Source organism: Melospiza georgiana, chromosome 1 (assembly GCF_028018845.1).
Source record: "Melospiza georgiana isolate bMelGeo1 chromosome 1, bMelGeo1.pri, whole genome shotgun sequence".
Lineage (NCBI taxonomy): Eukaryota > Metazoa > Chordata > Aves > Passeriformes > Passerellidae > Melospiza > Melospiza georgiana.
The window spans coordinates 21977969-22001083 of NC_080430.1; the positions used below are offsets into that span (position 1 = coordinate 21977969).

The 23115-nt window shown below is 41.9% G+C and overlaps 2 protein-coding genes and 1 long non-coding RNA gene across 3 annotated transcripts in view; 2 read left to right on the plus strand and 1 right to left on the minus strand.

The window, feature by feature from the left end:
* Positions 1 to 5484, plus strand: part of FAM171A1 (family with sequence similarity 171 member A1) — an 87525-nt gene extending 82041 nt beyond the window's left edge. The window contains exons 7-8 of the mRNA XM_058032948.1: positions 404 to 518; positions 1157 to 5484. Of these exons, the coding sequence (XP_057888931.1) occupies positions 404 to 518; positions 1157 to 2861 (1820 nt within the window). The 3' untranslated portion in view covers positions 2862 to 5484. The remainder of the gene's footprint in view (positions 1 to 403; positions 519 to 1156) is intronic.
* A 1790-nt stretch (positions 5485 to 7274) lies between these two features.
* LOC131088725 (uncharacterized) lies at positions 7275 to 15016 on the minus strand. The gene is made up of 3 exons (XR_009115158.1): positions 14923 to 15016; positions 12882 to 12997; positions 7275 to 10981 (listed from the first exon to the last, which is right to left on the minus strand). It is a non-coding gene; the product is annotated as an uncharacterized LOC131088725 (long non-coding RNA).
* NMT2 (N-myristoyltransferase 2) overlaps positions 14395 to 23115 on the plus strand; it is a 36969-nt gene continuing 28248 nt past the window's right edge. Inside the window, exons 1-2 of the mRNA XM_058032959.1 lie at positions 14395 to 14542; positions 22921 to 23056. Of these exons, the coding sequence (XP_057888942.1) occupies positions 14433 to 14542; positions 22921 to 23056 (246 nt within the window). The 5' untranslated portion in view covers positions 14395 to 14432. The remainder of the gene's footprint in view (positions 14543 to 22920; positions 23057 to 23115) is intronic.

Below are 23115 nucleotides of genomic sequence, written 5' to 3' on the forward strand. Positions count from 1 at the left end.
GCCACAGATGTTAAAGAGCAGTTGTTGCCCACAGTGTTGCTTTGTGCATTACAGTGCTGGGAGATGCTGAGATGGATTTTCTCCAGTGGTGAGAGCTTTTTGGCACACAGTGTCAGCATTAGGACCAGGAAAGCAGCATTCACTGATGCATGCTCCCAATGAAACTAACTGCTTTTCCACAGAATGAGCTAGCTGGACTTGCAGTCGTGAAAACCAGCACATGCTTTCTCCACAGCTTGCTCCCTGCTCCAGAGATGGTCTGTTCAGTAGACACCAGGGCGATGAGCAGCACTTGCTTAGCACCCTCATAATAAGGGAAAGTGTCCTTCTCCTTGTTCAACTGTTGCTCCTCTTCCTATTTGCAGATTATTACAGGTCTAAATTCTCTTTTCTGGCCTTCCAGGTCCCGTTGTAACACACGACATTACCAGCTATCACACAATGTTTCTTTTGGCAATTTTAGGAGGGATGGCTCTCATACTTCTAGTCTTGCTGTGTCTGCTTTTGTATTATTGCAGGTAAGATTCACCATCCTGGTTACTTAGTTCATGTTGAAAACACAAGCTTTTTTGTGCTTATGAAATTAAAAACTTCTGTATTGAAACATTTTTCCTTTGAGGGAAAAAAAAGGCAAGCAAATGCTTGAAAAAGAAAGAAACAGTGAATCAAATTTCCTGTGTTCCTGGTTACATGCAGCATATAAATCCCTGCCTTTGGGAGGATGGTAGTTGAGTGAATCACACACATCTGTACCCATGTTCTCCATGTAATTTCCTATCAAACATGGGCAGAGGTTCAAGGTCTCTCTCTCACCTGTTACGCATTTGCAAATGATCTTTCTGTTGGCGTTGTATTAAAATGAATGTTAAATTATCAGCAAATGCCTACTAATGAGTGATTTTATACTTACCTTCTCTAGACATTTACTCCAGTTTGTAATTGGTACTTGAGATATTTCCCAAATGACATTAAGTTATTCTTTAATTTTATCTTCGCTGCTGGGATAAGCTTTTAATTTTTAGATTATGTAATAAAGGTTCAATTCCCCTAATACTAACCATTGCTTAAAAATCTTCTGTTAAGACACACTTGCTTCTCTTGTTTCTGTGTACAACATTCATAAATTTTTAACTTCTTTTGTTACTGGCTTTTATAGAAGAAAATGTCTAAGACCACGTCAACATCATAAGAAACTGCAACTTTCGACAGCACTGGACACTTCTAAGAAGGATCAAGCAACCTCAATGTCCCATATAAATTTAATATTTTCACGTCGTGAGTCAGAATTTCCAGGTGGATTGTCTGTTGCTAGCAATGGACACGCTGAAAACTCAGGGGCAAAGGAATTAATCAGTGCTGTCCACATGGAGATGGTATCACCTACTGGAGAAGCAGATATGCATACACCTATGCTCAAACACTCCTTCAGTACTTCCCAGGAGTTTAGCTCCCGAGAGGAATTGCTCTCTGACAAGGAGAAAGACAAGAGCAGAATTTCCTTGGATGACCTGACTCCCAGTGGGTCTCTAAGAAAAGACTACCACAAGTCAGCAGATAGTTTTCCTCTAAAGACAAGAAAATCTACAGAAACAGCTGAAGGCTATGAGTCCCCTATCAAAGAGGAGTATAGGAGAAGTTACAATGCTATGCTGTCTCAGCCTTTATTTGAAAAGCAAGAGAGAGAAGTTCAAGTATCTATGAACCATATTGCTACTGGAAGTAAATACAATATTCAGGAACAAATATACCCCACACCTTCAGCCCCTGAAAAAGAGCTGCTGGACTGCAGACCTACTGATTGTATGATGTCTCGTTCAGTTGATCACCTTGAAAGACCTACGTCTTTCCCTCGACCAGGTCAGTTAATCTGCTGCAATTCTGTCGACCAAGTCAATGACAGTGTTTACAGAAAGGTTTTGCCTGCACTGGTCATCCCAGGTCATTACATGAAGCTGCCTGGAGAACACCCTTTTGTTAGCCAGCCCCTGGTTGTCCCAGCTGACCAGCAGATTGATATAGAAAGACTTCAGGCTGAGCTTCCTAACCCTCACGCACGGCTCTTCCCACACCCTGCCCAGCAGCTGCAGCCCCAGCAGTTGGCATCCCAAGCAATATCTCAGCAACATTTGCAAGATGCAGGTGCAGCTGAGTGGAGTCAGCAAAACGCTTCCATGTCTGAATCTATTTCCATTCCTGCCTCTCTTAACGATGCATCCCTGGCTCAGATGAATAGCGAAGTGCAGCTTCTTACAGAAAAGGCTTTGATGGAATTGGGAGGTGGGAAGCCATTGCCTCACCCTCGAGCATGGTTTGTTTCTCTAGACGGGCGTTCCAACGCTCACGTTAGACATTCATACATTGATCTCCAAAGAGCTGGTAGGAACGGGAGCAACGACGCCAGTTTGGACTCCGGTGTTGACATGAATGAACCGAAATCTGCCCGAAAGGGAAGAGGAGATCATCTGTCTGCACCTCAGAGTCACCCCCCAGTGCAGGAGCACCAGCAGAGAGAGCGGAAGGTTTCAGACAGCACAGCTTACACACAGCTCGTGTACTTGGATGACATGGACCAAAGTGGCAGCGAGTGTGGAACAGCCGTTTGTAGCCCTGAGGACAATGCTCTCCGGTGCCTCCTGGAAGGCACCAGTAAGAGAAGTGGTGTGCAGCTGCCCAGCCTGCAGGAGGAAACCCGAACTGTGGATACCAAACCAGAGCCATTAACTAGTCCTGAACATGGAACATCCGTTCAAGATGATGATGATGAAGATGAGGAGGATGAGGAAGATGACCAAGGGGAAGATAAGAAGAGTCCTTGGCAGAAACGAGAGGAAAGACCACTAATGACTTTCAATCTAAAATGAGCTATTGTGAAAATCCACCCTTCAGTGGAGTATAAAATTGCCAAATATCCTTTCTGTGGAAGTGCTTGATATTTTTTTCTTTTTTTCTTCTTTTTTTTTTTTTTTATATTGTGGAGAGAAAAGAGAAAAACAAACTGTGGTGAGCAACATTTGAAAGAACTTAAATGCATTACTGTGTAAATGTTAGAAAAGAATTAAAATCATTCCTCTGATTTAACAGCTGCCTCCAGTGAGATAGCTGAACAAAGAGTGTGATTGTTATTCCATATACTTGATATTGGTCATCCAGGATGTTGAAAATACTGACAAATTGTTTTGGTTGGTTTATGACCTCAATCTCCTTATGAATGGGAGCTGGTAAAGCTTTTGTTTTGTAGGCCAATTTTATGTTGATAATGCTACTGAAAGTATCTTAAAAACAGGAGTTTGACACATGGTGTCCAAAATTGTGCATTATCTCAATGAAAGGCTATGCATTGCTGCTTTTAGTAATATTTTGCTTATACTATGCTTTTCTTAATTTTACAAGTTGGTTGTAAACATATTATGTCCTTTATTATAAACTACTCAGCAATTTATTTTAATGTACAACTGCAGGAAACTTGAGTAGCATCCCTTAGCATTGAAGCCTTTTTATGAAACCAAACTGAACTTTGTGTCGACTAAGATTCCTCCAATTCTGGTACCATTTTCTCAAAGTGCCTTTTTTACAGTAACAATGAACAGTCCCTTCTTTTGCTAAGTCCTTTTAATTGACCCCATTTGAGATTTTATAAACTTCTGAACTTCTACCTTTTATTTTAAGCTGCATGCCAAGAGTCCCATTTTGTGCTGAGCATTTCTCATTTCAATACAGTGTATTCTGTAGCTATCATGTATATTGTGGATTCTGTTTAGCCAGGATAGACTTAGAAGACATTTTAAAGGGCCCAGAGTAGCCAAGAAGATAGTTTCAGTGACTGTATATATTGTTAGTTTCCTCTGGAATCCCATGAGCTAATCATGCTCATATAAAATGGACTATCGACCGAGCAAGTGGACTGAATGTGTCTAAAAAAATAGGGGAAAAAACAAATGTACTATCCAAAAGTGCCAGAATTACTCTTCTGTGCTTTTTCCATACAGAGCTGCTTGGTTATCCAAAAATTATAATTGAAAATAAACTGCAAAAAGTATCTTTGTGGATTTTTTTCCTCTGTTAGTGGTTATCACATTATTTTATGGTATTTAAAAAGAAAAATACTTCGGTTTCATTTTTCCTATGCTCGTGTGACTTACTTTCTTTTGCAGTTCTCATGAGCTTAAGTCAATACTGAAATTTAGACCCCTTTTCAGAAAAGCATCCTCTGTATCTCGGTAAATATGTAATGATTTGCTCAAGTATCACTGAAGACATTGGAAATGAAATCCTGGTATCACCAAAATTTCCTGTCGAGTCACACTTCCCATGGGCCAGTTTCCTTTCTGAGATTTCTGTGGGTACTCACACTTACTGCACTCTTCTCACTTTTTCATGAATTGGGTTCAAAGAAGAGGAAGTATGAGACTTCCGCTTTTGTAGAATCCTTTGTATACATTCAGTTTATCATGTTTTATTCAGTCATTTTTATGCAGATTAGCAGCAGTCATGCTTACTAAAGTTAATACATAATCTCCAAAGTGATTTAAGTGCTATATAGTTCCTATTTAATTTGTAATAATAAGCCCCAACTCACATTCATTGCTTTATTTTTGGTAAATTTCAAGGTTTTCTTAGAGAGTCTTGTAATTTCCATATTACTGAAAGTCTTACTTGGGAACCTGATCTCTAGCCAGGAGTTGAATCCTGACTTCCTAGTTCCCAGGTCAGTGCTCCTTTCCATCCACAAAGCCAGATCACCCTTTGCTTTGGTTCATGTTTGGAAGTGGTATATGTTGTAAAAGGAATCTAAAATATTGTGGAGTGCATTGAATATTGATATCACCGTATTAGCACTAAATTGCATTTTTACTCATTGTGTATGTGGCAGGTCCTTTCCTGTCCTGTTTTGGAATTTTGTACTGACCATCTGTGAATTGGTTTTGGGCTCTGGGTTACTTATTGTCAGTTTGTGCAAGGTCACTGAACAGAAAAATATGACTTTAAGGGCATAGTATTTATCAGATGTTAGTAAGTGCTGGTAATACAGTGTCACTTATTAATCAGAATGCTGCATAAGTAAACATTCTGAATAAAATTTCTGCATACTAGAATTATTGTGCTATTTAATTTCCAGTTTTCTGTTGTCTTAAATCTGTCATTTTTTAATTACATTCTTTTTTTCACATTCCTTTGCAAAGTTTCCATCATTGCTATCTTGTAAAGTGAGATTGTTGCTATTAAATTGCAGTGGTTTGTTTCTTTAATTGTGTTGGTTTTATGTTTATTTGATGATTTGTGGTTTTAATACAGCAAATATACTTGAACAAACACCATGTGGGTATGTTTGAAATCTTTAAAATAGCATTTTTTAATTGGTTTGATAGTTTAATTTTGCAAAATACATAGTTTATGAAATGTATTTCTCTATATCCACACCTGGGCCATATGCTAAATGAAGCTAGAAGAGAGTTAATGCAGTTCAGGTGACAGGTTAAGATTAAGATTAGAGTAGGTTATGCCTAATCTAAAAGTCCAGTAAGTTCCATGTTTTAAATTTCAAAACCTTACAGACGCAGATAAATCAGTAAAATACAAAGAAATTTTCTCGCTTGTATATTGCACTTGCACAGTGAAGCAAGTACTAATAAAGCTAATAAAATACAGAGAACAAAGTATAACTTTAATAGGTCATGGCATCAGCAGCTCCAAGTCCATGTAGAAGATAACCTAGAAAAGCAATTGTTTTCTTATTTTATGATGGCAGATATTAGTATGGAAAAATGCAAGTTTGTAATGACAAAGCTTACAAAACTAATGAAAATATGTTTGTCTTAAAAAAATACTAGAAACAAGTCTTCAAAGTTCAGGTTCACAGACTTTCTGAAATGTTAGCACTGTTGGGAGTTAATACACTCGCTAATTCACTTCATGCTTGTCCCTGAGCTCCCACTTTCTTCCTGCTCCAATACTTGCTTCTCAAAGCTTCTTAAACTGTCTGTAAAGCACCTTGACTTACTGTGATAATGACCTCTTACTGCTCGAGTAAGTGCTTTGTCCGGGTACCAGCAGCTAAACCCTCTGCAAATACAGGGAACAAGGACTGGTCACTGCCTCGGAGCATTTGCAATGTAACATATTAGACAAATTATACAGACTTGTGGTTCTGATCTGAGATTACAGATTACAGAGGAAGGCCCGGCATTTGGAAATGGCTCATAATGCTTTTCTTTGTTACAAGGAGGATTGAGTAGCTTTAGTAGAGTGAATTAAGCACTGTTGAAATACCTTGGCAATATTTTCATTCTATTCATGAATGCTCTCAGGGACCAATTTTATCTCACTATTCTGAACCAGTATGTTTGAAATTGGTAAGAAACCAAATGTTCTATGCAGGCTTTAGCCTACAGAACAGTACAGGTATAAATGAGCAAGTGTTGGATGAGATATTTACTCTTACTCTAGCTAGGTCTGTAATTAAGCAAAAAGGCTTTTTTTTTTTTTCTTAACAAGAATTCATCTGGGAATTAAAATTTATTATAACACAGTAGTCAACTATCAGTAGTCTGTAACTTGGAGCATGGTAGGGTCCATGCAGTACATCCTTGGACTTGGTCAAAGAAAAGCACCTGTTTACCTTTCTAAAATGCATGTGCAACAGATAGGGTTTTCCTGAATCAGTGCTGCCGTTTGGTCTCTCCAGCGTTTGAAATTCAAGTTGTGGTATCTGCCACCTGGTGGTGAACTGCTTCTCCAGACGAGCTATGTGTGAAGCAGTTTGTCATTTCAATAAAAGCACAGTTACCAACTTCAGTAACACCAGTAGGCAGCTGGCACAGGATCATCAGTAATGTCCTGGGCCTGCTGTCAGTGCAAGTGCACAGATCCTGTCAGCTGAGAGACCTTGTCCAGCCCCTTTGCTGGGGGAGTATCCAGCTTATGACATCTCCATTCAAATCAAAATTCATCATCACTGATGGCTCTGTATTCTGCCTTGTGAATAGCACCTTGGGTTTAGAACAAAATAAAATAAAACCAAATTTAACTACTGTTTCCTAAACTGAGGAAAATAGGAGCAACTCAATTATTCTTTCCTGTTCCTCTGCTAACAGACAGAAAAACTGGCAGGTTCAACACTAATGCTTCATAATGCTAACCTTACTATGTGTATGTATGTATGTGTGTGTGTGTGTGTGTGTATATATATACATAATTTATAATATATATAATATTATGCAATATCATATGCCATGATAGGTACATACATACACTGTATTTTCATCATATGTGCTATTTTCATTTCCATGCTGTAAAACAATTGGAATTGGAGCTTCAGATGAACAAATAGGCAGCTGTCAAGTGCAATTTTCAGAAGAGAGTAGTATTTTTTATTACATTTACTCATGTAATTCCAGCTGTTAAATTGAGACCAGGTACCATCTTCTATTTATCAGTAATAACAGAAAGGGTGTCTAGTTCTTTTCAGCTGTAATCCTCTGGTATCCACAGGTAATTACTTTGCAAACTGTGGCACCTGGTCTATTACCACTTAACTGAAGTATTGCTTGTTTTATTGATGTGCTTTTCTCCTAGGAAGGAACAGTGCCAGTTAGTTTGTTTGATCATTAAATAGTTATTCTGCCTTAGAAACTTACAGGCACGGGGAAGGAAAATGTGATGACAACAGGGAGGTACAAATGAAATACTTGTTTACAGGTTATTTTTGTAATTCTGTAGAGAAGGACTTTGTGTTCACATGACTAGAAAGACAGACTCCTCCATAAGCCAAACAGAGGAATGCTCCTGACAGTTTTGTATTATAAAGGGATGAAATGGTGCTTAAAATAATGCCGTGAGATGAGAAATCCCACTTTCAAAGGAACCACTGGTCCTGTTGCAAGAGAGGTTGGGCATCAAAACAGAAAGAATTTATTTAAAGTGGGTCCTGTTACAAGCACTGTTTTTTAAAGGGTTTTGTTGATTTAGTGGTTGTAGGAAGATCAAAAAGCCTGGAGATGAGAGAAGCTATAGGCCTTGGCTTTTGTCTCCTCTCTCTTCAAGGAATGCCCCTTCTATAAACCCAACTCCCTGATTCTGCTTTCAGTTTTGTACCATGCTGTGAGGCCACACATCAATGGGACATACAATGTGACACCCTAAGATCAGACTTGTCAGTGAAGCTACTTTCAGTTGTTGGTGAGGGCAAGCTTTCTTTGTATCTATGCTATTTGCTCTAACTTTTATTTAACACCTTGCAACCCTGCATTAATTAATAAAATACAAATGAGAGAAGCAAAACATCATAGCCAGGTTCCCCCAGTGAGAAGTGTATTTGTCTTGACAGATGGATTGGTCTTTCATTCCTTGAAATCCTTGAAAGTACACTTAGATAAGTGTGTGTGCACGCACATGTGCATGGATACACCTTCACATGGATGTATATAAGTGCACTTGATACAAAAGCTGGCTTAAATACCAGTTCCAGCATTTCAACATCAAGCAATGGCCAAGTGAGGGTTGCTCGCCCAGACTGACTGGAAAAACTGGCATAAGAGCCCATAAAGGCTTGGATAATTAACTTAATTGTCCTTGTAGTCTGACATTGCAGGGTCAAAACCATGCTGATGCTGAGTTTCTGCTGTACCTCCAACTTCCAAGAGATTTATTCACACTTGCCTTCTAGCCTAGACCTGATGTATAAATTTTGTAATTAAAGCTTGTCTAGTATCTATATTTTAAGTAAGTTACTCTGCAGTTGTTGCACACTTCACAGAGTCTTTTCTTTTGCACAAAGTTGTAAAATTCTGAAGGGTAAAATCTTACCATAAAATCTAAAAAAACTCTGCATAGAAATTGAAGAATTATAATGAAGTCTGATTTTCCATGGTCTTCATAGGGAAGACACTATGTCTATGAGACACTTCTTAATTCAGTGTAATTCTCCATGCCATAGGTGTGCATCCTGAACCATGATGTTCATCTGTTTCTAACCACCCACAAGGCACATCTGTCACAGGAAAGAGTTCTTTTGTGTTTGCGGGTAAAGAACTGTCTGAAACAGACAAAAAGAAAACTAAAAACATACGTTTTGAGAAAACTATTGAAATGGTCAAGAGATAAAGAATAATTCATGTATCTAGCTCTCTCTTCATTCAGAATGAAGGAAATAAAACCTCCTTTCAAAGAGAGAGAAACAGCAGGCACATTGATAGGGAGAAGTGTAAAAGGCTAGTGGGAGAACTGATTGCAGAGCTGATGGGAGTAAATTGGATTGATTTGGAGATTGGATGGGCAGAAGTAATTGCTGAGTATCAGTCAGGGCTCCTGCAGTACCTGTGTCATCACTGTCTCTATCAAAAAATCTGTCACCACTAATTCTCATTCATATACATAGTTTGAGAAAGGTCTCAGAATAAAAATAGACATAAAAAGGCAAAATAATATTTGTAATAATTATTTAATTGTTGCTCTTATTATTAGGGTTTTTTTACTTTTTGGAGCTAGAGACCCTAGGATCTGAGGAACTGAGCAGTGCTGGAACCAGTTTGAACCTGTGTTTGATGTAAGTCTTGTATCCTGCTTCCAACAATCATCAAAAACAGATGGTTTGGAGAATTAAAATCTCTACTAGCAATAACAGTCTTTCTATCCTTATCACTCATATCTTTAAGTAAAAAGTTTGTATTTATCATACACTTTTTTAATGCTCTGATTTGTTTTCACTATGCATGTGAATGCCTAACCCTCTTCAGTGCTGCACAGCCCACAGCCCTTTCCGATGCAGACACCAGCATGGAGAAGTTCTGTGCAAAGGTAAGCTGTAAAATAGAAGAGATAAAGTATGAGCTGCATTTGAAAATGGAATTTTAAAAAGCTGAAGGAGAGTGCAGCAGAAAGAATGGGATGCTTTGAGAATGCTTGTCCCCACTCTGAGCACTGCAGGCAATACAGGCCATCAGCAAGCAGGCTGTGACAACAGGCAAGTTCCCCAAGCAGGGTATGCAGCGGGGCTGGAAAGAGCTGCAGTGGGTGAGACAAACCATAAAGATCAGAGCTGTGATCTCACATGGATACAGGTGTGCAACATGTGGGATCACAAGCTCATTTCCTTCCCTAACCATTTCTACTTCTGCTGTTGTTAACTGTAACAACTATGCAGAGTGTTTTGGTGCATTTTTTCTGTTTATTTTCAATCTTATTCTTTTACACTTGCCTCTCATTCAGAATTGAAGAAGATAGTATTTAAGTTTTCACCATAAAGTGCAGCCAATTAGAAAAACAATGTGAGGTAGTAGTAGTAGACACTTGAATGAACCAAAGTCTAAATATATTTGTTTACTCCATAACTTTTTTTAATGTTAATTAGAAAAATAGGTGAAACACTAAAATAATAGCTAATTTTCAAATTGGACCCATTTTGCTTCCAATTTACAAGATTAAAAATGTTTACACCAAGTTGTTACTTGCAATCCAAATCCATTTAAAATTATAAATGCCATGAATATTTCAATGTGGTGTGTAAAGGTAGGAGCAGTCCTATGACTGCAAGAAAATTTTAGATACTTTTCTTCTGCAGTGTTTAATAATCAAAACACATAGACTAATCAGGTGATGCCAATAGCCTGAATGCTGGATTATATATCACCAGCTCACTGGGATGTAGTTAATGTGTTGCTAGGCAGGTAAACAAGTCTGGGTTATGCCTGGCTGCTTGAGAGAAACAATATCTATGCCTGGCTGGCTTTATTCAGTCACAGAAGAGCAAGGAGAAGCATGGTACAACCCTGCCCATGTACTGCAGAGTCTGACCTGATGGTTCATCAGTCCCTGCACTGGGAATTAAGGCTTCCCATTCCCCAGTATTTCTTACTGCCAAGCAGAGATGGCTCCTCCCTCAGTGTCCTGGGGTTCTTGTGAGCTCACGTGGGCCACAAAGATGCCCAAAGTATTTGAATGCTTGTAGGGTTTCCTTTTGAGTCCTGGAGTTTCCTCTGGGAGTCAGCTAGGGAAAAGTTAAACACAGCAATGACAAAATGCATTTGTGTATCTGGACCTATGCTCACACATGCATCTGAGGTGGCTCAAAGCATCTCTGAACTGTAGACACAGGTTAATTTTGTGTAGCTATGACAGAACCTGGACTGCCTCTCTTACGGAGAACTGGGGAGAGACAGAAGCTGGAAGGCAGAATGGGGAGAGAGCCAGAAAGCTGAGATTGATGGTGGGTCCCTTAGACACTGCTCTGTTCTTTGGTGGCTGGCATTAGTGGGAGCAGCAAGGCACAGCTAGATCTGAAGATTTGCTTTTCTCTCTTAGTTACTTCCAATTTGTTGTCATAGCTGGGTATTTTGTCTGCATCTAGCAGCACACCAAAAGTCACTACTAAACCTCTAAGGAGACCCATGAAAATACCAACTGATGAATACTTCATGACGTGCTGCAAATATTTTAATTGGTTTCATGATATGCCATTTAGTATTAAGTGAAGTGTATCTCCTGCAAAGGAAGTCTATTTTCCTTTGTGAATAATTTTTCAGCTTTTGTGCAAAATGACTGTGCTTTCTTCTTTTCAATCTTCATAAAATAAAAGGCTTTTGCTTTTATCTTACTTGTACATCTAGGAAGAGGTCTTTTTAATCAATTAAAACCAGTAAGTTTGCACTTTACAAACACAAGCTCTTTACCTGTTTAAGTTTAAACATTTCTGATGGTTTGTGATGGTCTGCTTAGGCTGGTGTGCGTCTGTGGGTTGTGTCTGCAGTACTGGCATGCAGCATTTTGGGGGTTCCTGCATATACCCACATGAACAGCAGAGATGTTGGAAGTACAGATGCCCACAGGGAGCCTTTTTGGGCACTGCAGGTGCCACGTTTGCTGCTGCCTGTCCTGATGTTTCATCCTCCAGTAACTCTCTGTGGCTGAGCATCTGGGGTCAGGAAATTCAAAGATACATTTTTTCACCTTGCTGCTCTATTTTCAGAAGACAACTACACATGTGATATCCAGCATCTATCAAGTAGTGTAACTGCCGAGCAGTGTCTGCAGAGTGAATTTAAATGCTCTGGGAATATGTCTCATAATTTCAGAAATGCAAAGCTACCTCAGAAATCCACAGTGCAGGACAGGTGCTTAACTGTCACTTTTGGTGAACTTCTCTACATGTGGTAAAAGCAAAAGTTACATTTTCATGAAATGCAAAGCACAATCCAGTGCTGTGCTTTGACCCTGCAATGGTCAAACCTGGATAATAATCTCAGGATATCAACTGCACTGTGCTTAAGGTTACTCTGCACTTCACACATGCTACAAAGTACAGAATAGCAGCCACTGTGCAGCTACAGTCCCCCTTCCAGGAGAATGCCTAACAGGGCAGCTTGCTGGGAGAAATTCATACTGCCTCTTTAAGTGACAATATGAAATGCAAGAACAGTCAGGATCTAGGCCTCTTCTACTCCATTTGTCTCAATGAAGTGAGGAAAATTGCGATAAAGGAAAGAAGACAGTGAAATTTACAGCTTCTCCAACTCAGTGATTCAATACAGCTCTTTAGTCATTGACCTACTGTTCTTCACTTCCTCTTTCACATTATTGTGAGGGGAAAAAATAATTCATAATCACTGGATTAACTTCTCTCCAGGCTACAGGAAAACTTTACAGTTGCTTTTCGTTATTGAAAACTATTGGGTACTGTGCCTTTTTTTTTGAGATTTCCTTTCTCTCCTACACATTACAACTGAATGAAGGTTTACTCCTAAAGATCATTTCAAAGTGGAGTGATATGATAGAAACATTTCCCTCTAAACTATAGCAATGGGCTTGACACTGGGAGGTCATACTTGGCCAAGTGTAAATTACAGATTCTATTTCATGCATTTGAATCACAAATTCTTGTGGCAACTCACAAGTTGTAAAGGACCAAGTGCAGTGGGACGAAGGGTGGCCCCAGGCTAGTGCTCAGATGGAAGGACATTTAGCCTTCTTCTGTTAGGGCAGCAAGATCTTTTACTTGACATGTCACCTGCAAGACACGACAGAGCAAAATATGATGTCACTTCAAATCAAAAAGGAAAAAAAGCAATCCAGATCAAACCTTAAATAGGGCAGAAGCAATAGCTTCCTCACATTACACTGCTTTCATGCGTGCAAAGATAAGGAGAAATTACAACTGATGCACCCTATTCTTGTGTGGTGTTTGGCAGCACTGCCAAACCAAGCACTCAGAAATTCTAGATCTCATTCAGAAAGCTTGATATGCCCCTGGAAATCATGACAGTTCAAATACTTAACACAAGTTGCTCTTTATTTGTTTTCCTGGGATAAATCATTACCATTCAATTCCAAATTTTCTAGAATGGAGCTTGTAGAAATACAAAAGGCTTTGGGAAAAGAGCAAGTGCTGTGAGTGCCCACCAGCCATAGTGCTGGAATTGCCCTGGTGGCCTCAGCAGCCTCCACCAGCAGCAAATTTTGTTCATAGAGCTTCATTTTGAGTCCTGGAGTTTCCTCTGGGAGTCAGCTAGGAAAAAGTTAAACACAGCAATGACAAAGTCCATTTGTGCATCTGGACCTATGCTCATACATGCATCTGAGGTGGCTCAAAGCATCTCTGAACTGTAGACACAGGTTAATTTTGTGTAGCTATGACAGAACCTTGACTGCCTCTCTTATGGAGAACTGGGGAGAGACAGAACCTGGAAGGTAAAATGGGGAAAGAGCCAGAAAGCTGAGATTGATGGTGGTGTGGTGGGTCCCCTAGACACTGCTCTGTTCTTTGGTGGCTGGCATTAGTGGGAGCAGCAAGGCACAGCTAGATCTGAAGTAATTTATTTGCTTTTCTCTCTTCCTTTCTTCCAATTTGTTGCCACAAGCAGCTGGGTATTTTGTCTACCTCTAGCAGCACACCAAAAGTCACTACTAAAGCTCTAAGGAGACCTATGAAAATAACTCGGGCGTCCGAGTGTTTATGGTGTGAGGAGGAAACGCGCGAAGCCGGCAGGACGCGCTGCCGAGGCCCGGCGCTGCAGGCCCAGCCCCAGGGGCTCCGGGGCCGGACCCGCCGGGGCTGCGCTCGGCTCTCCCGCGGCTCTGGGGCAGCGCCACGGACGGGATCCCCAGGCCGCAGAGGGCCGGCGAAGCAGCGCGGATGCCGGCATGAGGGGGCCAGTGCGGGGCTGGGCCCGGGAGCGTACGGTCCGAGTGTCCCGGGCTCGGCAGGGCCGGGCTGGGCAAGGCAGGGCAGGGCAGGGCATGCAGCGCTCCCCGCCCGGCCCCGCCCCGGTCCCTGCGGGGTGGCGGGAGCGGCCGGGCAGCCCCGGCGGCCGCCGCCTCCTCGTTCCCCGGCTTTGGCGCGGGGAAGGACCGCAGCTAGAGGGAGCTGCTCCGGACCGCGTCTGCCCGTGCGCCCCGGTTCTTTCACAGGCTCCCCCGCCCCTTCCCTCCCTCCTTCCCCCGTGATGGCGGAGGACAGCGAGTCCGCGGCCAGCCAGCAGAGCCTGGAGCTGGATGACCAGGACACCTGCGGCATAGACGGCGACAATGAGGAGGAGACCGAGCACGCCAAGGGGTAGGGGAGCGCTTGGGGAGCGCGCGTGGCTCGGGGAGGCAGCTCCGTGTCCCCCGCCGCGGCAGAGGCCGGGCTGGAGGTGCCCGGGCCGGGCTCCCCTGATGCCCGGCGCGGTCCCTCGTTGGCGCGGGTGTGCTGGGCGCTCCTGCCCGCTGGCGGGCGGCCTGCGCGGCCCGGCCTGGCCCGGCCCGGCTCATCCGCGGCGCCTGCGCCGGGCCGCCGAGCGGCCCCAGCCCGGGCCGCCTCCCGCCGCAGCATGCGGGCGTGGAACGGCCCTGCCGCCCGGCCCGGAGCCCCGCACCCTTCTGCCCGCAAAGGGAGAGGCGGGAGCCTGGGCCCGGCCCGGCCCGAGGTGAGGGGGCGGCGGGGCTGGCACTTACCCGCCGGACACCGGCCTTGAAATCGCGCCGTATAAGCGAGGGTAAATCCTGCCTTGTTGTTGGCGCTTTTAGGGCTTGGGGGCGTTTCTGCGTGTTTCTGTCCGTCAGGAAGTCCCCTGCAGCGGGGACATGCCGCCGTGTCTCCCGGTGGTTCCGGCTGAGCGGCTCCCGCGGGCCGTCCCGCGCCCCTCCGCGCCCACAGCCGCCGCCCGCTCGCTGCGGCCGCGCTGCGCTCCGCGCCCGTGCCAGCCTGTCCTGCGGACACTCCTCCTCACCCATTGTCCTCCAGAGATGTTACCTCCACATCCGCACGCTGTGGAGAGCAGAGCGCGTGTTTTGGCAGGGCAGTAGCCGGGGCAGACGCTGTTGTCTGGTTGTAGTTCCTTCTTCGCTAATCTCGCGTCTCAGATCTTCCCACGCTGAGGATCAGGCGGTGTTTCGGTTGCCTGGGGAGCTGATGGGAGAGGCACCAGCCTCGCTGCGGCCCCTGCCACCCGACCGCTGCTGGGCTGGCTGCGGTATCACTGCGTTCAGGCACGAGGTGCCCAGGTTCTAGCTTGCTCTGAAGGCTTTTGGGGCAGGGGAGTGGGAGGAATATGTTTCCAAAGTCGGCTTTATTTAATTTATTTTTTCTCTTTTTTGAGGGGTTGAAAACGTGATTGCAGAGAAGGCGCTTTGTTGTCGCAGCCAGGAGTGGCTGGAGTAACCTAAAATAGAACTGGGTTAATCTATACAGTGCTACACAAATATCTTCCTCGTGAATTTGTGATTGATCTGCTTGAGAGCTTTCTGTAGGTTACTGATGTTTGAGGATGTACTCTGTTTGTGTCTTCTGCTTCTAGGATTTGGTTGACAACAATCTTAAATGTGGCAGGAGAAATCTAAGGGACTTTGGAAGGCTGACTTGTCTAGAAGGCAGAAGGGGGAAAACTTTGATGCTTGCTGCTCTGTCATTGAGTTAATGGCACACACTAAAATAATCGTGTTAGAAATAATTACAGTAATATAAATCTGGGATATTAAAAGTGACAAAATAGTGTTTTGTTATTTGGGGGCTTTTATTACATTTGCTTCAGTAAGTATGTCACAGTTGGTGATTCCCAAATACGTGAAACTAAAGTCCTAAGAGCAGAGAGTTGTTATTTATTGTTCTTCACAGGAACCGACCTGGCATCCTAGTTGGGATTGTTTAATAGCCAGGTAATGATTCAGGTAGTGATTCATGTAATGATAGCCAGATTCAGGTTTGATTCAGGTGATGCCTGTTCAGAATTCATTTTGGTTGCGTTCCTACTTCAGTTTCCTCTCCTGTCTGTCTGTCTGTCTGTCTGTGTGCATGCCCGGGCTGTAGCGTCCCTCTGCAGCGTAGCTCTGTGTGTGGCTGTGCTGGGGCTGCTGTGACAGCGAGTGCAGTGCGTAAGGAGCGACCAGGGAACAAAGAATTGCACTTCGGTGTGCTCTGAGTCACAGCTTGCTGCTCTACTCCAACACGTGTCTCACTGCTCTCTAAGGGACACCAGCTGTAGCCTGTATCGTCTTCTACCCAAAACTTGTCTCTGTTGAATATCCCAGATGTATTTTAATGAATGTTTTTTAGTAAGTTTAGTTAACGTAGTGGTAGATCATTCCAGTAGAAAAAGCCTCTTAAGTATTAGTATCTGCTGCATGAAGTCTCATATTGACTCTTGGATTGCTTTATTTTCCTGTAATCTTTGAAAAATCTTGTTTGCTGCTCTTTGTCTGGAGGCTGAAATACTCAAATGAATTCCAGCAGATGAAAGGAAAAATCCCACAGTGGAGCATGCAAGATCTACTCTTGATCTGAGAGATTAACCTATAGTAATAGGAGCCTAATTAATTATTCCCTGTTTTCTCCCTGTCGTTGTGTATTAATTCTTGAGGTAACTTTAAAGTTTGCTTCAAGTTTTTAGATTAGGTTTTATATACTCCAGCAATTTATGAGCAGTCCAACTACTTGAGACTATGACTGTGTCAACTGACTTGCTGCATTCTGTGTGGTCTCCATTAGTGCTCATCAGTATTTAATATCATTCTATTTTAACCTGCACTTTTTTAGAAAGAGGCAGAATATTGTGTGTCAGTCTCTACTGGATTGCCATGTAATTTAAGTTATTTTCAAGATGTTTCTTGACATTTGAAAATAAGTCCTTAGAATCTTGCCCACAGGAAAACGTGATTTTTAGATCCATATGACTTTTCTGTTTTGCTTTGTTTTAAATTTGCAGGGGTTTTTGTGCTTGAGCACTGAATGAGTGCAGCAGAAAATAACCATTTTGTAGCTCTCAACTGTGAAAATGTCTTTGTCCTCTGATTCTGCTCCTGTTTTTTAGAGGCAGGATTATGTATGTTGTGTGACTCATTGCTGTTTTCCTGTTCTGTAGTTTGCTCCTGCTAGACGCATTATGCTGTATTTGTTCTGTGTTGTAATAAAGTGTGATTTACAAAATATCTTTGTTACTGTATATGTAGAAAAAAATGTTGCACCTGGATCCACCCTGCTAAGTCCAGCCTTATAAGGTCTCTCACATTTTAAATAGCTCCTTATGCTCACTGCCAGAAAGGCCTTGGGCACAAAACATTTAGTAAACACATGAGAAAAAGGTATGACCTTTAAACAACTCCCCCAGTCCTCACAAATTATTTGCTTTGAATGTTTTCGTAGTATACCCCTATAATTATTGCTTAAAAAGGCCAACTTTATAATGAATACTACTTCTAGATTTAAAAAAGAAGCAAGTATTTTTAGGGTTGTGGAAGCATGCTTGGTTTTAGCAGGTGGGTTTTACAGCTCGGAGTACAGATCACAGACTTGAAGGGTGAGGCAGAGGAAACATGCAGATCTGAGGAATACTCTTGGGTTAGGGTTTCAGGTATTGCATGCTTTCATGCTATTGTTTTCATGCTAAAAACCTTGCATTCTCAAGTATTGAAATGTATACAAATGAAATCTTCATGCAGAGAGATTCTTTGTAAGGACAGTTTGTTAGCAAGTGGAATTTGAAGGGCATAGACCCTTCTGGTCAAGACCTTTCTATACTGTCTTTGGAGTGGTGGTTTTTCACAGCAATGAGAAAGCTCTTTGCACCTAGGCCTCCATTTTCTTTATGAACCAATGACAGCCCTAGTATAAACAATACTGCATTAAAATTTTTGAAGTCTTAGCCATATACATGCGACCTGATTTTTGTGATCAAAAAGATCTGTGTAACATCTTCAGAAATGCAGCTTTGCAGCTTCACTTAACTCACAGAGAGAGAAGTACTGTGAAGGCAAGAACCCCACACAGGCCTTTGCAGTTTAAAAATAAACATCTGAAGTACATGTTTGGTTTTATATTTGAGAAATTGCTAACTTAAAATTACCATTCTGTGTAACATAAAACAGATGTTGACATTACAAAAGTCTCTTTCTGCTAAAGCAGAACTTAGTGTTCAAAAAGGAAATTAAAATAATGGTGACAATTAGTCAGTGATAATCTCAAACCAAGGGAACCAAAACAGTTTAACCACCATGTCATGCTCCTCTGGATTTTTCTGTCTTGGCTTTTCTATGGATTTGCTCTGAGCCTCATAAAGTAAGTTCCTCCACCCTTGCCACACTTCTTCCCAAATGCACTAAGTATTCCCATTTTTCAGTTTAGAAAAACCCAATCCAACCAAAACACCACCACATGCAGGGAGAAGAAAAAGTATTTTTTCCCACATCTATGCAAAACACCAGATGTGTGTACATAAGTGGAAAGGTATGTGGGTGGGATCATGGGCTTGCATTTGTGACTTGCAGACAAAATCATCAATCTGTAGGCCTAAGTCACTATCTCTGAGTCCTATCCACAGCCTGTTTCTGGGGCAAGGTTAAGTCATTCTGGGGGAGAATAAGGTCTTTTGATCCTTTTCCTGGCTCAACTGAATTTTGATTTGCATGTCACTTTTGTGCTGGCCTCACCTTTTTCTTATTCATCAGACTGACAAAATTGTCATTGTGGGTGCAGTTAAAAATATCTTAGACTGTGCCTGTGCTTACATATAGCTGAACCTCAGTGTACAGACTTGCCCTCCTGTCATTAAAGTTCTCCTGGTATAAGTTTGTCTCCACTAGACTGACAAAGTCAATACTTCCAGCAGTCTAACACTGAATGGTTTTCTTTGTATAATCTGTTGTGGTCTGTGTGGCAGGCTGCACTGGGGCAGATGTGTTGATCTGATGTGTGAAAAGGTCAGGTTTCCTGACCTGCCAACTTGTCATGGCAGCACCCTGAGCTCTGCATTGTTTTTCTGCTTCCCACATAGGACCTGAGCTCGGAGTTGTGTCATTTTACAGGTGCAGGGTAGTTTGGAAAAAGAGATTTCACGCTTAAAGGTCAACTTTCATAAAAATGGGAAACTTTTTTCCTCCCAGCTTCTAAGTGTGAGATATAATTCAGCGTGTCATCATATAGATGTATCTGACCAGACAGAGGAAAATTCAGATCTTAGTCAGCACACAAGAATGTCAGAGGAAAGCTTTTAATAGGAGCCCTTGGTTTCAGTGTTACCTTTGCATATCCTTTGTGCTGTCAAGTTCAGCATAATTGCTACAAGTTGAACAACGAAGTTCCTCCCTTCCCAGCCATTCTCACTCCCAGTTTTAGAGCCTTTCTGTTCTTTTCAAGGCAGAGCCTGAGAAGGACAACAAATCCTGAGGTGTTTTTGTTCTGCTTCTGCCCTGATTTGCTTGGTATCTCTGGTTATAATTTGTGTTGGACAAACCTGTTTACTGAGTAGAAGTTTCTGTGTGCTGCCTGCTGCCAAATATCTGGGTTGCAGGCGTGTCTAAATAGTAGGATGAGTAGAACTCTATTTAAATCCTCTTTTTACCTTGTGTGGACTGTAACAGTAAAAAATAAACTGACCCAAGCAGGAGACTGCATAAATAACTGCTCAGAATGATCCCTGGATAACCTGTCAGACAAAGATACCAGTATTTATTTTGCACCAGACAGTGTGAAAGATTTAAACCTGAAGGTCATAAACCAAGGACTGGGATTTTGGAAGATTAAAAAAAACCAATTAAAAACTAGTAATGTAGTTTTAAATGCCACATATATTTTACAGCAGTTTACTTCTGTCTTCCTTCTTTCCCTGCTGAAGACTATACATTTCTAAATGAAAAAGTTCTTGAATTGGTCAAAGTACAAACTACGATTGTCCTGGTAAAAGTACGGTTTGACTGGGGATAACATTAGTAAAGCTTGGCAAAGCTGATTTTTCTCCATGGCTGCCAAGCTTTTTTTTTAGCTCAATTGTTCATTATTTCACCAAACTAAATAAAACATTGACCCTCAGGTAATCCTAGTGAGCAGAATTCCCCTGTGGTGTATGTGACACTGGATCATCCTGAAAGACAAGAAGACAAGTGAGCTGCACTGCTGCAGTTTGGGGCTCGGTGCCTGCTCAGGGTGTTTGTTAAGAGCAGAGTTTGCTGAAACTCCAAATAGCCTGGTGTTCAGCACAGAAACCCTTGGGGGCCAGCTCAGAGACACAGAGGCATCATTTGTTTGCTATATGTGAGGTGTTACAGAGAAAGACAAGTTTGTGGACAGTTGCAGAAAGGAAAAGAAATCCTTCCTTAAATGAATCTCAGCAAAGGTGAAATCACTTCCCCTGGTATTTTTATCTCAGTTTTGCCAGATAGAGGTGGTGAAGTCCTAGGCCTTGTACACATGTGTGAGCTTTTGCTGTTTTGTATTTATTCTGTGTTTAAATTCTGTACAAAATGTCAGCTCCATATACAGGCCTCCAGATAGATTTGCATTTTATTCTTTTAAATGAGTCGACACTGTGCTGCCCAGGTGGCCAAGGAAGGCAATGGCACCCTGGCTTGTGTCAGACAGTGTGGCCAGCAGCACCAGGACAGTGATCATACCCTTGTACTTGGACTGGTGAAGCCACACCTTGAATCTGCTTGGAGCCCTTCCCTGGCCTCAAAACTAGAGCTGGAGCATATCCAGAGAAAGGCAGCAAAGCTGGTGAAGAGGCTGAAGAATAACTCCTGTGGGGAGTGGCTGAGGGAAGTGGTGTTGTTTAACCCGAAGCAAAGGAGGTTCAGGGGGGATCTTACTACTCTTCCACTCCCTGAAAGAAGGTTTTAGCCAAGTGAGGGTCTGCCTCTTCTCCCAGGTAACAAATGACAGGACAAAAGAAAATGGCCTTAACTTGGATCCGGGGAGATTTAGATTGAATGTGCTGAAAAATCTCTTCACCAAAGGGATTGTTGAGTATTGGTAACTAAAGGTTCCCCAGGGAAGTGGCTGAGTCACCATCCTGGGGAGTATTGAAAACGTGTAGATGTGGCACTGAGGGATAGATATGGTTTAGTGGTGGACTTGGGTTAATGCTGGGCTCAATGATCTTAAAGGAGTTTTCCAGCCTGAGTGCTGTGATTCAATGAAATCGTGATTCATTGTGGATTCATGTAGGTGATCTGGCAATGTGCTTATTCTGCAGCAAAAGATTGTCTCCCTGCATCACTTACACAAGTCCATCTTTTGTTTCTGCAGCCTTCTAGTAAATGCTTCAAATTCTCTTACCTCTCCAGTGTGTTTGGTGTGCTCTGCTGTTGTCCATTGAGTAGCAGCTTGGTCCTGTTCTAGAGGCTGCGGCATTTACAACACTTTCATTCTGGGAGCATAACCCGGTGTAACCTTGAATGTTATGAACTTCTTGAGATTGATCTTTCACTACAGACTATTCTAAAGTACAGGAAGGATCTCACAAAAATCAGTCTTGGCTAAGTTGCATTGTTTGCTTAATTGCAGGCTTTGGGCCTCCCAACTGGAGGGAGGGTGTTTACTTGACAATACCAGCTCAGGCAAGGTATAGATGCTAAGACTTGTCATCATAATCTTGAAAGTGAGCATGTTACAGCAAATAATATATCCCTTGCAAATACGTTGATCGTAATAACTTCAGTTATGTTCTTCTGAGTTTTCTTTCTTGTTGTTTGTCAGTATGATACATGGGGTCTTTTCCCCCTCCAGGATTAAAAGAAACAATTGTTTGTTGCATTGACTTTTTTTCTTTTCCAGTGAAAAACACCCAAGCCCCCCAAACTCTGATATCTGTCTTCAGTTCCATTATGTGCATATGGCTTTGCTGAGAGATTAGCCTCTTGAAGACAGCTTAGTGTTGACTCATTGCCTCTGTATTTTCATTTTGTCTGAGAGTTGCTAACACATCCCACACTTTGCAAATTCTGATCTAATCTTGATTCTATATCTTGATTGTTTTTTTAATAAAAATCCCCTTTAAGAATAATTTAAGTTATCAATAGTCAAAATATATCAGAATCCTCAAGTGCAATTTTTACTTTGTTGATGGGGCTTTTAAATTAAAGTTGACCTCATTGTGCTTATTGTTTTAAAGCACAAATATTTGGTTAGCTTTATGTTGTCTCTTGCTGGGATTTCAGCAAGACTTTCATTGCAGCTTAAGTTAGGAACAAAATTTCTGGAAAACAGAATGTTTATCTGGATTCTTCTCAAATTCAGATGTGTTTTGTGGTGGAGCATGAAGGAGAAAAAGTGTTGGGGCACTAATAGTTACTAAGTTTCCAAGGAGGTTACTTTCCTCTGTTCACATACTTTCTTGTGTTCCTCCGAACTGTTGAATTTGGTCCTTTTGTTTTTATGCTGGGTAAAAGTCTGGAGAAGAGCACTGGTTTCTATATAGTGTCACAATTTGACATGAATATGTCAAAATGCCTGGTTGTGCTAGTGTCAGCGTATAAAACAAATTAGACAGCACTTGCAGGAAGTTTTTCGTCAATGCTCTCAGTTCCCCCCTTCCTTGCTTTTTTTCCACTGCTTTTTCTTTACATTCAAAGAGCTGCTAGATTTTTCATATCAAAATGCTGGCTTTTCCATATTTAACTTTTTTTAAAATTTAAGGCTCAGTGGTATTGATTTTTCTTATTGCACATTCTTTGCATCTCTGGCAGAAGTCCTGGAGGGGATTTGGGAGCGAAGAAGAAGAAAAAGAAGCAGAAGAGAAAAAAGGAGAAACCAAATTCTGGAGGCACCAAATCAGATTCTGCATCTGACTCCCAGGAAATTAAAATTCAACAACCTTCAAAAGTGAGAGCCTGCTTCTGTTTTAATTTGTGCGTGCTTTCTAATTTAATTTTAATTTGCAT